A 15,457-nucleotide genomic window follows, 5' to 3' on the forward strand; every position below is an offset into this window, starting at 1 on the left:
AGAAAATAATGATTTTACGATTAAATTTTTATAATTTTCTAAAACAATTGTATACATTTTTGAAAATTTTAGTAATAAAATTGTATAATTTAAAAATATATAATTAAATTATATTTCGAAATTTATAATGCCATATTTGAATATATTTATTTTAATGATGATTTATGAGTTATTCTCATATTCTAAAAAAAAATATAAAAATATAAATTAACATTAAATGTAATATATGAGTTATTACCATATTTTAAAAAATTTACCAAAAATATAAATTAACATTAAATGCAATTTTTCATGGGGAAATTATATGTTTACCACTTTCATGCTACCATTTTTCATTTTTACCGCTTTTCATTTTTACCACCATTAAAGAGACATTTTCAAAAATACATTCTTCATTAAGTGGCAAAAGATTCTTATGCTCGTGTTCTTTATATATATACACTACAAGAAAACAGGGGGGTTCTGATGGCCGAAATCGTCAGAAATTCGTCGGAATAGACCGATTCCGACGAATTTCCGACGAACCTGTCCGTCGGTATCGTTTTGTCGGAAAAAAAAAATTCGTCGGAATTTCGTTAGAACTTCCGACGACTTTCTGACGAATACCGAGAAACGTCATTCTGACGAACTTTCGACGATATTATGATGCGGACACACGAGACCAGAGTTCATCGGAAAAACTATGTACCGACGGAGAACGTTCCTCGGACAATTCCGACATAGTGGATTCCTCGGTGTATTCCGACGAACTTTGTGCGTCGGAATATACCGACGGACATTGGTCGTCGGAATATACCGACGGATATTTGTTCGTCGGTATATTCTGACGGAAATTGGTTCGTCGGTAAATTCCGACGGATATTTGTCCGTCGGTATATTCTGACGCCCAAAGTTCGTCGGAATATACCAATTTTAAAAACGAATTAATTTTGCATTTTTATATATTTTTTTATATTAATAAATTAAAAAAATCAGAAATTTAAAACTAATAATATTATATAATTTAAATTCATACAAACCGAAATAGAAAAAAAAACATTCAGAAAGTTTAAAATTCATACAAACCGAAATAGAAAAAAAAACATTCAGAAAGTTTTAAAAAGCCGAAAAAACTAAGATGAACTCGAAGACATCAAACGATCTAGCTTCTGCATTATCTCGGTGTTGAACTTCTTCTGGGATGCCAACTCAGCAAGGATAGTGGCATTCTCCGAACGGATAGTGGCATTCTCCGAAAGGATAGTGGTGTTCTGCTCCTCCAATGCCCCAATCCGTTCATCTTTGTCATGTAGCTCCTCGAGAATCATGGGATCGGCATACGGAGCTTGCGAAGAAGATGCCGGATACGAAGAAGCACGGTGGGCCAACCCAACTAAACGGCCTCCTTTCCTTCTAGGAACCGCCTACAAAAATATTTAAAGTTAGTAAATAGGGACAAGTTAGTAATCGACATTATAAAAAAAAAATATTAATAAAAAAAATTACCTTTTCAACCATCTCATTTATTTGCAATAGAGACAAGTTGGTTGAAGCTCCCGTAGAGTCGCCGTCATCAGAGAGAGGCTGAGATTGAGATACTATTTCAGCTTCCACCAAATCAACGACACCTTTGATCACGGGGTCCTGAATTTTACCCGTCGTCTTGTTAGTGTGAGCCACCTTAATGAGTTGGAGACGATCAACGGGATTACTGTCATTTGCTTCGATCTAAAAAAACCGCCATTATTAGCCAAGGAATATATAAAATATTTATTTAAAAAATATAAAGATAAATAATAATAAAAAACTTACAAGTTCATCCTCCTTAGTAGACATAGAGCAAGCGCCGAGGTTGTGCACATACATACCTTTCCCGCCACGATCGCTCTTCCGGTTCTTGGAGTTCCTAGAAGACGTCTCTGCAGTTTCTTCCTTCTCCCAATGAGCTATCAACTGCTCCCACACCGTCCCGTTGATGAACCGTGGCCTCTTGTTCTTCTGCCAAACTGTCTTCCACGCGTTTATCTGCTTTGTATAAGAGTCCATGGCCTTTTCGTTGAATTTCTTACGGACTGTTTCCGTAAGATCGGAGTGCCAGTTGAACTCTTGCTACAAAACAAACACAATTTAATAAGTAAATATATTTAAAAAAATGTAAAAACTTTAAAAAAATGAAGAGTTACTATACCGCAAACTGACGAAACCACAACTCTCGTTCGTCGGAAGGGATCACACTCCACTTTGGATATCCAAAACGGAGCATGGAGTACATCATCTGGTTGATGCTCCGGCTAATGCCATTTTTCGACTTGGTGAACCTTTAAAAAAAATACAAGTTAGCAGGTTAATTAAAGGAAAAAAACATAACGGTACAAATAAAAAAAAATACTAACCAAGTGCTATGGCCTCGTCGTGGGTTGGGTTGGAGAACCGGGAGATGCTCTCGACCTGGTTGTTGAACCAATAGATGAACCGGCATGACCCCCGGATCCTGTTGAGCAGCAGCGTGAGGGGCAGCGGGAGCTGGAGCTGGAATATATGCGGGAACCGAGTCATGAGACGATCCCGATGCACGGGAACTGCTCACCGAACTACGTCGAAGACGGGCTGCGGGGCGGGGTTCATCCTCGGCCCTAAAAAAAAAAATTAATACATCAAACATATTTTCAAATCATTTCTATTTTTAATGTTTTCATTTATATATTTACAAAAGGTTTTATAAACGTTTTAAAAAAAACTATTAAACCTTTTATTATACATAGTTTATTACTAGAAACTTATAAAAAATAATAAAAAAATTTAAATTTTTTTATTATACATGATTTATATATATATATATATGTATACACAATTATAAAAAATTTATAAATGAAGAAAAATGTTGTTAAATATTTATAATTTTTTTTAAAAACGTTTTATTATACATAGTTTATTAGTGGAAACTTATAAAAAATTACAAAAAAAATTAAATTTTTTATTATACATGATTTATATATATATATATATGTATACAAAATTATAAAAAAATTATAAATATAGAAAAATGTTGTTAAATATTTTTAAAAAAATTTAAAAACGTTTTATTATATATATTTCATTACTGGAAACTTGAAAAACGTTTTTAAAAATCAAAAAAACGTTTTAAAAAATCAAAAAACGTTTTAAAAAATCAAAAAACGTTTTTAAAAATCAAAAAACGCTTTTAAAAATCAAAAAATGTTCCAAAAAAAACTAAAACAACAATACAAACAACAGTCCTAACTTATATATCCTAAACTATCAATCAAACAACCTAAAATCCGAGATCTAACTTCCAAAACCCTAAACAATTGAGATTAAAGAAGGTTTGGGATGATTCTTACATGATTTAGGGTTTGGGGGAGGAATCGCCGGTGTAGAGGGAGGAATCGCCGGTGTAGAGAGAGGAATTTAGAGAGAGAGAGGCGGAAATAACGAAGAAGGAAGAAGGAGGGTTATCATATCTGAAGATTCCGACGGACACGGGTTCGTCGGTATTCCGTCGGTATAATTAAAATATACCAAATGCCGATTCGCGAAAATTTTCAAGCGGTTTGGTTCTCCCGGGCAAATTGAATTTCCGACGGAATGTGTCCGTCAGTATATTCCGACGGAATGTGTCCGTCAGTATATTCCGACGGAATGTGTCCGTCAGTATATTCCGACGGAATTCCGACGACTTAGTGTTTAGGGTGTTGATTTCAAGTTTCTAAATGCAAAATCCAAATCTTTGATAATATATATTGTATTTGCATAAAGATTTAACAATAAAAATGTTTTATAACACGATTTTACACAACAACATTTTTTGTAGTGTAAGCTTATATGAATATGATTGTATAAGTATATAATGTTAAGATGAGATGTTTTGAAAACAATGATATGCATACATAAATATTTTAATGAGTTGTTATATTTGAACGGTTGCGATCTAATACTATACTAAACACTTATTATGTGTTATTTTCATAGTTTTGGCATCTAAATTTATAGATTTTTATGATTGAAATTTTTTAGAAACACATGTCGTCGGTAATTCGTCGGAATATACCGACGACATTCCGACGAACTTGTCCAGTTCGTCGGAATGTCGTCGGTATATTCCGACGAATTACCGACGACCTTTCCAGATTTCAATGAAACCCAATGTCGTCGCTATGTCGTCGGTATATTGCGAGGGATTTCCGACGGACCAATAAAAAAAAAAAAACTAATCAGAATCTTCTGAATCTTCATCAAACTCCCCAACCTCGGCTTCTGGCTCCGAATGTACGACAGCATCATGTCCAAACACAGTCAAATTCTCAACGAGTTGAACATTTTCCAAATCTTCAACTGCTTGGGCGTTGCTGGTAGACTCTGGTTGCAATGGTTCATCATCATCAGAAGTTCCATCCACTCGTCCTCTTGGGTTGATTTGCGTTACAGTAACCCATGGATCGTCTCTGTACGTCACCCGAGGGTAACTGATGTAGCACACCTATACATATCAATTATACAAGTATTAGTAAAATATATAACATTAATTAATTATATTGGTAAAAAATTATGAATAGATTGACATACCTGATCAGCTTGCGAACCAAGAATGAAGGGATCATAATATTGAAGTTTCCTCCGCGAATGAACTGATGTAACACCAAACGCATCAATCTTCACTCCTCTATCTGGGGTGGTGTCATACCAATCACAATAGAATACTACACAACGCAATCCAACCATTCCAGGAAATTGGATTTCCAATATTTCTTTATGTTGCCGTAGAAGACATCGTCACCGGAAGAAGATGAAACACCAGCATCATATGTTTTCTTAGAATGACCTTTCCTTGTGAATGCATATCCTCGCGTACAAAATTTAGGATATGATTTGACCACATAGTTTGGTTCCTGCACAAATTCGCGTATCCAATCATCGAACACAAGACCTCTGGCCAAACCATCATTCACCTATAAATTAAAAACATATATGATTGAAAAGTTAATTAGTTTATATTAAATTTAAACTAATCATTTGCATAGGGTAATATGATATATGACTCACATAACTACGAAGCCACGCAGCAAATCCGTTATCTCTAAGTTGTCGAAGCTCATCTTCTGTTGCATGCTTGTGAGTCATACGCAACTCCGCCATATATACACTATATACAAAAATATTATCAATATGAAATAAATTTATTGAATATTAATCTAACAATAAATGAATAAATATTTTTACCTCTCATATTGTAGAACATCTTCACAGTTGGTGAGCAAATATGTTTGCAAATGAGCGTGCTCAGTGTCCGTAAGTCTCCGCTTCGTGAATTTTCCACTAAGTCGTCCTATTTCCTTGAACATGCTTGGGACAGTAACATGATATGTTGCTCTCTCCCCTCTATAATCATGTCGAGCAGGTCTTCGGTGTTTTGTATGCACTTCTGGTGGAAAATAATTTTCAGCAAAGATTGCAGTTTCTTCATTGATCACCTGTGCCACTATAGATCCTTCCACCCTGCTTTCATTTTTGATCATCTTCTTCAGATGATGCATATAACGCTCAAAAATATACATCCATCTGTACTGTACAGGACCACCAAGTTCCAATTCTCTTGCGAGATGAATAGCAAGATGTTCCATTACATCAAAGAATGATAGAGGAAATATCTTCTCAAGGTTGCACATGCTGACTAGTGCGTTTGTCTTCAAATTATTAATACCCTCTTCAGTCACTACTCTGCTGCAAAAGTCGCGGAAGAAAACACTAATCCCTACATAGATAAAAGACATAATTTTCGTAAGTATTAAGTTTTTATAAGCATAATTGTTAAATATAAAAATAAATTAAATTGTAAAAATATAATATACCTGCAATTGCTTCATGAACATTACGTGGCAATAATGCTGAAAAAGCAAACGGAAGGAGGCGCTGCATAATTACATGACAATCATGACTCTTCAAGCCAGTAAACTTTCCTTCGCTTCTATCAACGCAGTTCCCCAAATTTGATGCATATCCGTCAGGAAATTTCACTTTATCTGTAATCCAATCAAAGAACTCTTCTTTTCTAGCACCATCCAGCCGATAAATGGGAAAAGGGGCCGTACCGTTCTCATCAACGTGAAGTTCAGAACGATCACAAATATCGACTAAATCCAACCTTGACTTCAAATTATCCTTCGTTACCTTGGATGTTAAGGACTGTGTTCATCAGATTATCGAAGAAGTTCTTCTCAATATGCATGACATCTAAATTATGCCGCAATAGATGACTCTCCCAATATGGCAGATCCCAGAAAATACTCTTTTTGTGCTAGTTATGTAGCTCTCCAACCGCATTGATTCGAATGTTTTCATGTCCACCTACATCTGGCGTCCTTTCTGCATCAAAATACCTAAACTGCTTCAACAAATCTTTCCCACTAACTTCCTCAGGTGGACCATCAAACACCTGCTTGTTCTTCGTAAACGAAGTCTTACTCCTGCGGTATGGATGATCAGGTGGTAGAAATCGTCTGTGACAGTCAAACCAACACGTTTTCCTTCCGTTCTTTAGTTGGAAAGCATCTGTGTCATCTTGACAATATGGACATGATAGCCTCCCATGTGTTGTCCATCCAGATAACATACCATATGCTGGAAAGTCACTTATTGTCCACATAAGTACTGCCCGCATCTGAAATTTTTCTTTGCACGAAACATCGTATGTCTCAAAACCATGCGCCCATAGTTGTTGCAACTCATATATCAGTGGTTGAAGAAACACATCTAGTGATCTTTTAGGATGATCTGGCCCGGGGACGAGAATTGAGAGAAACAAAAACTCTCGTCGCATGCACAAGCTCGGCCGTAAGTTGTACGGTGTCACAATAACTGGCCATAGAGAATATTGTCTTCCATGCTTTCCAAATGGGCTGAAACCATCAGTAGATAATCCAAGATAAACATTTCTTCTCTCTTCCGCAAATTCTGGATATGTTGACTGGAAATGTTTCCAAGCCTTCGCATCTGAAGGATGTCTAATCTCAACATTTGTGGAATGCTCTGCATGCCATCTCATTGCTTTTGCTGTGCGCTCACACTGATACAACCTCTTCAATCTTTCCGTCAAAGGCAAATACCACATTCTTTTGAATGGGATCGGAACTCTTCCCCTCGTCTCCTGATAACGAGGTTTCCCATAAAATTTGCATACATTCCGTGTCTCATCCGCTCTCCAGTAGATCATGCAGTTGTCAATACATACATCTATCACTTCATACGGTAGTTGAAGACCGGCAACAAGTTTCTGAACCTCGTAGTATGAACCCGGTGCAAGGTTATCCTCAGGTAGAATACCTTTGACAAAATCAGTAATCGCATCCATACATTCTTCAGCCAAATTATAGTCTGTCTTAATACCCATTAATCTAGTTGCAGATGATAAGACTGAATGACCATCTCTACAATTTTGATACAAAGGTTGTTTTCCTGCATCCAACATGTCAAAAAATTCCTAGATTCGGGATTTGGTTCTTCCCCTCTATAATGATCATGTACCATCTGCTCAGTACCTACACCATAATCTATATCCGTTCTAGATTCTTCTAACCTAATATCAGGCTGAAGTTCACTAACAGGCTGAGGTTCGCTAGTACTACCATATTCATAACCAGTTTCCCCATGAAGGTACCAAACTTTATAATTACGTGAAAACCCTTTCATATACAAATGAGTCCAAACATCAAATTCTTTTATAACCTTATTATTATTGCAAGAAGAGCAGGGACATCTTAACATACCACTTTTTGCATCCGGTTGCTGTTGAACAAGCCTCATGAATTCTCCAATCCCTTGAACGTATTCTTCCGTAAGCAAATTGGTGTTCAGATCCAAATGAGGTTTATCCATCCACAAACGATAATAAACTTCTAAAGACATGATTTTCACGGAATTGTTATGACTAAAGAGAATGAAGAGAGAATGAAGTGTGAATGAGTTGAATGAGGAGGAGTTGTATTTATAGGAAATTGCTTACGGCCCTCCGACGACTTTCCGACGAAATTCCGACGGATGTAAAGCAGTCCGTCGGAATTCCGTCGGTATTGTCCAATCTCAAACGGCTATACAACGGTCATATATATTTGTCGGCAACGGTCACATGGTTCGTTGGAAATTCGTCGAAAAATTCCGACGGAATTCCGACGACTTTACTGTTAATCGGAATGTCATCGGAAATTCGTAGGAATATACCGACGAACTTCCGACGAATACAACGGTTACATTTTTTATCGGAAAGTCGTCGAAAAGTCGTCGGAAAATTCCGACGACTTCAATTTTTTGGATTTCGTCGGAAATTGGTCGGTAATCCGTCACAAACGTACGACGACATTGATGTCCGTCGGAACCTCCGTCGGAATTCGGCGTGTTTTCTTGTAGTGATAATAAGTAAATATATAAATAAATAAAAATAAAAATAAAAACAAAAAATTTAATTTTTTTCTGAATTACACTTTTTCGAAAATTCAAACCCTAAACCCTAAAACTCAACTCTAAACCCTAAACAATCAATCCTAAACCCTATTTTTTTTTGAAATACGAATGGTAAACCATCAATCATAAAGACTATTTTTTTTTTTGAAATAAACCCTAAACCCTGAAACATCAACTCTAAGCCCTAAACCCCGAAACATCAACTCTAAACCCTAAACTCTAAACCCTAAACCTTAAACTCTAAACCCTAAAACATCAACTCTAAGCCCTAAACTTCAACTCTAAACCCTAAACCATCAACACTAAACCCTAAACTATCAACACTAAACCCTAAACCCTAAAAAGTAGACTCTAAACCCTAAACCCTAAAAAATTAACCTTAAACCCTAAAACATCAACTCTAAACCCTAAACCTTCAACTCTAAACTCTAAATCTTAAATCCTAAATCCTAAACCCTAAACCCTAAATCCTAAAACCCTAGAGTTGATGTTTTAGGGTTTAGATTTGAAGATTTAGGGTTTAGGGTTTATGTTTAGGGTTTAGAGTTGATGTTTTAGGGTTTAGATTTTAGGGTTTAGGGTTTTAGGGTTTAGGGTTCGAATTTCAGAAAAATATAAGGTTTAGGGTTTAGGATTTACGTTTAGGGTTTAGATTTGATGTTTTAGGGTTTTGATTTGAAGGTTTAGGGTTTAGGGTTTAGAGTTGATGTTTCAAGGTTTAGGGTTTAGAGTTGATGTTTCATGGTTTACGGTTTGAGTTGATGATTTAAGGTTTAAAATTGATGTTTTAAGTTTAGATTTAGGGTTTAGGGTTTACGTTTAGGGTTTAGAGTTTATGTTTTAGGGTTTAGATTTGAAGTTTTAGGATTTAGGGTTTAGAGTTGATGTTTCGGGGTTTAGAGTTTAGAGTTGATGTTTCATAGTTTAGGGTTTAGAGTTGATGATTTAGGGTTTAGAGTTGATGTTTTAAGTTTAGATTAGTTAACCATATTTTTTTTTTTGTTAAAGATAATCAAAAGGTTATAAATGTCTTTTACCCTTCATTAAAGATAAGGGGTAAAAGTGGTTAGTGTAAACATGAAAAGTGGTACTTTGAAAATGGTATTTTTGGCAATTTCCCATTTTTCATGTCATATTAAGCTATAAGACATGTCATCAATTTCAGTAGTCATGTCATATTTGTTTTGTGAAACTTATTGTCAAAAGTAAATGTGGCAAAATCACTTCACAATATATAGTGCAGGGGATGTGTGTGTGTGTTCTATATATGCCTGAGACTTATTATCCGAGATCCGCTCCGGATCCGCTCCGAAAATAGGATATCCGGGGTGCTCGGATCCGAATCCGGATAGTAAAGTCTTAGATCCGTCCAAACCGAATTCGGATATCTTAATTTTTAGGTTCGGATATCCGGATCCGGATCCATATTTTTAAAACACATTAAATTTTTAAATTTCATTAATATTTATATTTGATATATTAATATTTATACATGAATTAATCTTATAATATTATATTTACTTTTTACAATATTATAGACATATATAAATATATTTATAAATATTTGATTTATATATTATATTAAAAAAAATTAGTATTTTTTAAAAAAATATTATTTTTAATTATTTTTACGGATCCGGATCCGAATATCCGCGGATAATACAATATCGGGACGGATATCTGAAATCCGAATATCCGGAAACTACGAATCCGGATCCGGATATTAAGTTTACGGATCCAGGTACTCCGAATTTCCCGGATATCCGGATCCGTGCAAGGCCTAGTTCTATATATATATATCGTAAAGTTTTGTTTTCACTAGTTTTCTTTTTAGAGTGGTATTTTAATAGATTCAGTATATGCCATGTCATCGAAACGTAGCCAGCCACGTATTTAAACCACGTCACTGAAAATATGAACCGGATCTAGTTTGTAAACCGGTCCTCCGATTTAAAGCTTGGACTCTGAGAGACTCTTCTCGTCTTCAGCTTCGCTTGAAACAACGTTCGTCGTCTCTGCGATCTGAGAAAATCGAAGGTGTGAAAGATGGGTTATATCGGAGAAACCATAGATTCAATCAAATCTATACAGATCCGTCAGCTTCTCACTCAGGCCATAAGCCTTGGTTTGTTCTTCGTTCCCTCTCCTTTATGTTAATAATCGAATTCAGTCTTGGTTAGCTCCAAAGGTGAACTCTTTTCCCTTAAATTAGAGTACCCTTTTGGTTATTAGCACTGATGAAGTCAATGGTGTTTCATAAGATTCGTTTTGATTACTAGTCTTATAGTAAATGTTGTTGTTGTGGTAGGGATGATTGTGACGTCTGCTTTGATCATATGGAAAGCTTTGATGTGTGTCACTGGAAGTGAATCTCCCGTGGTTGTTGTTCTCTCCGGAAGCATGGAACCTGGTTTTAAGAGGGTAAAAATTTATATTTGACATGAAGGCTTACCATTTTTTTTATTACTATGCGTTATGCTCATAGTGAAATGAATTTGATATAGGGGGATATATTGTTCTTGCACATGAGTAAGGACCCGATTCGAGCTGGCGAAATTGTTGTTTTCAATGTTGATGTAAGTTTCACGTTCTCTTTGATTAGTGGGGTGTTAGTGCTAATTGGTATGTTGCTTCATGCTTGTGCTCTCAGGGTCGTGATATTCCAATTGTTCATCGTGTCATTAAGGTAATCTTCATTATCTTCTCTCGGTACTTATTTAGTAACACCGAGCTGAATCTCATTTTGATCACATTATAGGTTCACGAAAGGGAAAATACAGGGGAAGTCGATGTTTTGACAAAAGGTACTGTCTCTACTGATTTGAAATTTCACTTTTAGTGTGTTATTCTTCAAAACACATTGACATTTTTCATTTTTTATTGTTTTGCACAGGGGACAATAACTATGGAGATGACAGACTTCTCTATGCTGAAGGTCAGCAATGGCTTCATCGACATCATATAATGGGTCGTGCTGTCGGGTAATTTAACTTTACCTTCTCTCAATGCAGAAAGCTCTCTCTTAACTTGCAGTTTTTGTCTCCTTTCAGGTTCTTGCCTTATGTTGGATGGGTGACTATAATTATGACAGAAAAGCCTATCATCAAGGTAAATAATAATAATACATTCTCACTCTTTGATCCAATCCAAAATGAAAACTTCTAGGTTTTTACTTTTTTGTATTTTTCTTTTCTTCTTGTTTCAGTATATTCTCATAGGCGCATTGGGTTTACTTGTTATAACGTCCAAGGATTGAAGTCTTTTGGAGATTGGACTCTGCAAACCCTTGTGTGTGTTATCATCCTTGTTGTCTTGTTTTATCAACTGGTCTTTTTGTGGTTTAGACCACTTCAAAAACAGTATCAATCAGGAGCTAACTTTTTTTAATCGTGGAGATTAGTTTTACCCCCAAAATTCAAGAACTGCTTATTTATGAACAGCAATATAAATGAAACAAAAATATAAATGGACCGGTTGTATCTAAACCTGAATCCGACTCGGAAAATCTTAAATTCAAGCCGGATCCTATATTAAAAATATTTGAAGGGACGGACCATATAGTGATGTAAAGATATTGTCTGAAAATGCGAAAACCAAATTTGAATATTTGCCCGAGGATCTGAATTAGTATTCCTATTGTATATTTTAAATTTACATAAATACTTTAAATATTTATTTGCACTAGATTTTTTAACAAGATATTATATGTATTTCTCAATTCTAAAAAAATAATATATAATATTATATTACATTATTTAAAGAATATAAAATAATACTACATAACATAAATATATTTTTAAAATTTTATTTGTGGAAATCATTATGTTGTTTTATTGTTGTACTTGATTCACATATTTGCATAGATATTTCTGATAGATGAATAACTATATTTTTATTATCAGTAAATAATATATATTTATTATATAATATAAGAAAAATGAAATTTTTTACTTTTTTAACAAATTTGTCTCCTGTTGGGGACTCGGTTATACACATATCATATTCGAAAGAGACATTTTACAGTTATCAATCTTCTTAACAATCAAGAAACAAATTTGAATATCAAAACAATATCTCATACTATCTCTTTGTGGAATAACTGCTTTGGAGAAATTGAATTTATGCATCAAAAAGGACTGGAAATGGATGTGCAGATATATTATCTAAGTCAGCTTTACAAAGTACTATTCATTGTTCATATATCATTTATGTCCATCCTATTTTTTTGTCCATCCTTTCTTAAACATCTTGAAATAACTGATGCTTATTAATAATAAACTTTTGGCTGACAAAAAAAATCAAATTTGTCTAATTATTGCTTAATTTGTCTAACTGATATATGTATTTCTCAATTCTAAAAAAAATAATGTATAATATTTTATTACATTATTTAAATAATATAAAATAAGACTACATAACATAAATATATTTTTAAAATTTTCTTTGTGGAATCATTATGTTGTTTAATTGTTGTACTTAATTCACATATTTGCATAGATATTTGTGATAGATGAATAACTATATTTTTATTATCAGTAAATAATATATATTTATTATATAATATAAAAAAATAAAATTATTTACTTTTTAAACAAACTTGTCTTATGTTGGGGATTCGGTTATAGACATATCATATTCGAATGAGACATTTTTACAATTATCAATCTTCTTAACAATCAAGAAACAAATCTGAATATCAAAACAATATCTCATACAATCTCTTTGTGGAATAACTGATCTGAAGAAATTGAATTTAGGCATCAAAAAGGACTCGAAATGGATGTGCAGATGTGTTATCTAAGTCAGCTTTACAAAGTACTATTCATAGTTCACTAGGGCCGGCCCGCCCGTAGGGCGGGATATAATTTACTTGTAATCAAGAGATGCATATGAGATATACTATTTTCTTAAATTTAAAATTAACAAAAAGAAAAACTAATTTTTACTATTAGCATAATCTCTCTCTCTCTCTCTCTCTCTCTCTCTCTCTCTCTCTCTCTCTCCCTCTCTCTACGCTGCGGGCGTGTTAGTAACCAAAAATATATAAATATATCAGTTAAAGAGTATTTCAAAATGTTTAGCTTACTTAAAATTTAAGGTGATATTAACTTTTAGTGTGTATGTTTTGTTATTCTTGTTATAGATCATCTTAATATTAAAATGTTCATGAATACATAATAGTTTTACATATTTTCTTTGTTTATTCTACTGTAATTATGATAATTTTGATAATAAGTAAAATAATTTTTAATACAAAAATCTTAGATTATATTTTTTCTTATGAATATTTTTAAAATTTAGGCCTTTTATATTATATTATTAATTATGTGCTAAAATATTATTTTAGGTTGATGTCCAATGAAACATTATTTTCATATATATATATATATATATATATATATATATATATATATATATATATATTTAAAACTATTGTTTTTCATATCGTATTAGTTCTAGTTGTTTTTATCCAAAATAAGAAGTGTGGTTGGACGAATTTTCTTTCAAATGTGTCAACGTTGTGATTGTTTTTATTAGGTTAGCATGTGTCATTTGTCGAGAAGAGAATACATATGTTATGGGAAGTGAGTGTTCTAAATAAGGCATAAGTTAGTGTTCGGACAAAACTACAACGCTTCAATTTCATGTAAGAACTTGTTTAGTATTCTACACTCAGCTCATTCGTCCACCGTCCTCATTTTATTGTGATATATGCAGTCCTCATTTTATTGTGATATATGCAGACTCAAACTTGGAAGTATAATAAGAAAAATGCATTCTATGTATATATCAAAACTCTGCCAATTTTGGAGACACAGAAGCAGCCAAGTTAAATAGAATTCACAATCCGGTAGTCGGTATGGAAAATATGTAATTGAAATATACTCACAAATCACAATAATGCATACTCACACATGATTATATATCCATAAGTGTCGTATCTTTGAGATCAGGGCCAACAACTTTTTAGCGAGCCACAGTAATGAAAAATCAACACCAAGATGTTGGAAATTATTATGAGCTAAAGATAAATAGATCTTTAAAAAACGGTTCACTAAAAAAAGTTATCTCCCCTCTTCTATCGTCTTCCTCTTTTCTCTTCTTCTCTGTTTATTCTGTTTCTCATCTCATTTTTTCTGTTTCTTATCACTTTTCTGTCACAATCCGTCGAGTACAACGATGAGCTTAACAAATCTTTTTTCATCACTTTTTTGTGTTGTTTATTAAGAGAAATGAACTGATGATTTTCTTGGAAGAAAACCTTCATAATTATAATGGAGGATTAACATAAAGGAATGAATGAAGAGATTCATTGAATGTGAGATCGTGTGAGAAGTAGAGAGTAGGTATTAATGTGAATGTTAATGAAGATGCATGAACCAAGTTAATTTCCGTAACGGCTCCAGATTAAAGAAGTCTATTCGGTTTTCTATTCAGCTTCCGACTGACATTGATCGGAATCGTTCGTCACCGGTGAAACCGTTGGATTTCTATTGACAGTTGACTGAACGGGAATCGTTGCTCAACGTCCACTTTCCCTGAGTTTCGTATACCATTTTTTTAGAGAAGATGTATTTGGACCGTGGTAAACACAGAAAACCTATTAAATTCAAGAATTCATGAAACTTTAACTTTTGATTGACCGTGACAGGTGTCGTCACCACATAGTTCAAATTAGTGACATATAAACTGATGTGGATGGCCTAGGAGTGAAGGAAACCATTCTTTATATAAATAGATTGTGTTCTATGGGCACTTGCAAGAGAAATATATTATAATATTTAAAGTTTTAAGAATGTTGGTGTGTATAGAATATATGTTAGTTTATTTTTAAGATTTTTATAGTTTTATTAAATTTATCTGGTTTTTTAGAAAGTTTGATGTGAAGATAATATTATACAATTATGATCAATATTTTTAGTGTTTATAATAAGTATTGCATATCTATTTGTAATATTTTTCTTGTCATCAAATTAAACAAACTCATGTTGACTCTGTAAACTAA

General features: G+C 33.7%; 1 protein-coding gene across 1 annotated transcript; it reads left to right on the plus strand.

The window, feature by feature from the left end:
- Positions 1 to 10,340: 10,340 nt before the first annotated feature.
- Positions 10,341 to 11,838, plus strand: LOC106402543 (signal peptidase complex catalytic subunit SEC11C-like). Its single transcript, XM_013843308.3, has 8 exons — positions 10,341 to 10,576; positions 10,760 to 10,872; positions 10,956 to 11,027; positions 11,102 to 11,137; positions 11,210 to 11,255; positions 11,345 to 11,432; positions 11,502 to 11,559; positions 11,657 to 11,838. Exons 1-8 carry the CDS (start codon positions 10,498 to 10,500, stop codon positions 11,705 to 11,707), a joined length of 543 nt encoding a protein of 180 aa, XP_013698762.1. The 5' UTR covers positions 10,341 to 10,497; the 3' UTR covers positions 11,708 to 11,838.
- The last annotated feature ends 3,619 nt before the right edge of the window (positions 11,839 to 15,457 follow it).

This window comes from Brassica napus, chromosome C6 (genome assembly GCF_020379485.1).
Source record: "Brassica napus cultivar Da-Ae chromosome C6, Da-Ae, whole genome shotgun sequence".
In the NCBI taxonomy this organism is placed as follows: domain Eukaryota; kingdom Viridiplantae; phylum Streptophyta; class Magnoliopsida; order Brassicales; family Brassicaceae; genus Brassica; species Brassica napus.

Coding starts and splice junctions, on each gene's coding strand:
- LOC106402543 (XM_013843308.3), top strand. CDS start 10,498: ATGGGTTATATCGGAGAAACCATAGATTCAATCAAATCTATACAGATC. Junction 11,256..11,344: donor AGTCGATGTTTTGACAAAAG/GTACTGTCTCTA, acceptor TGTTTTGCACAG/GGGACAATAACTATGGAGAT. Junction 11,433..11,501: donor ATAATGGGTCGTGCTGTCGG/GTAATTTAACTT, acceptor GTCTCCTTTCAG/GTTCTTGCCTTATGTTGGAT.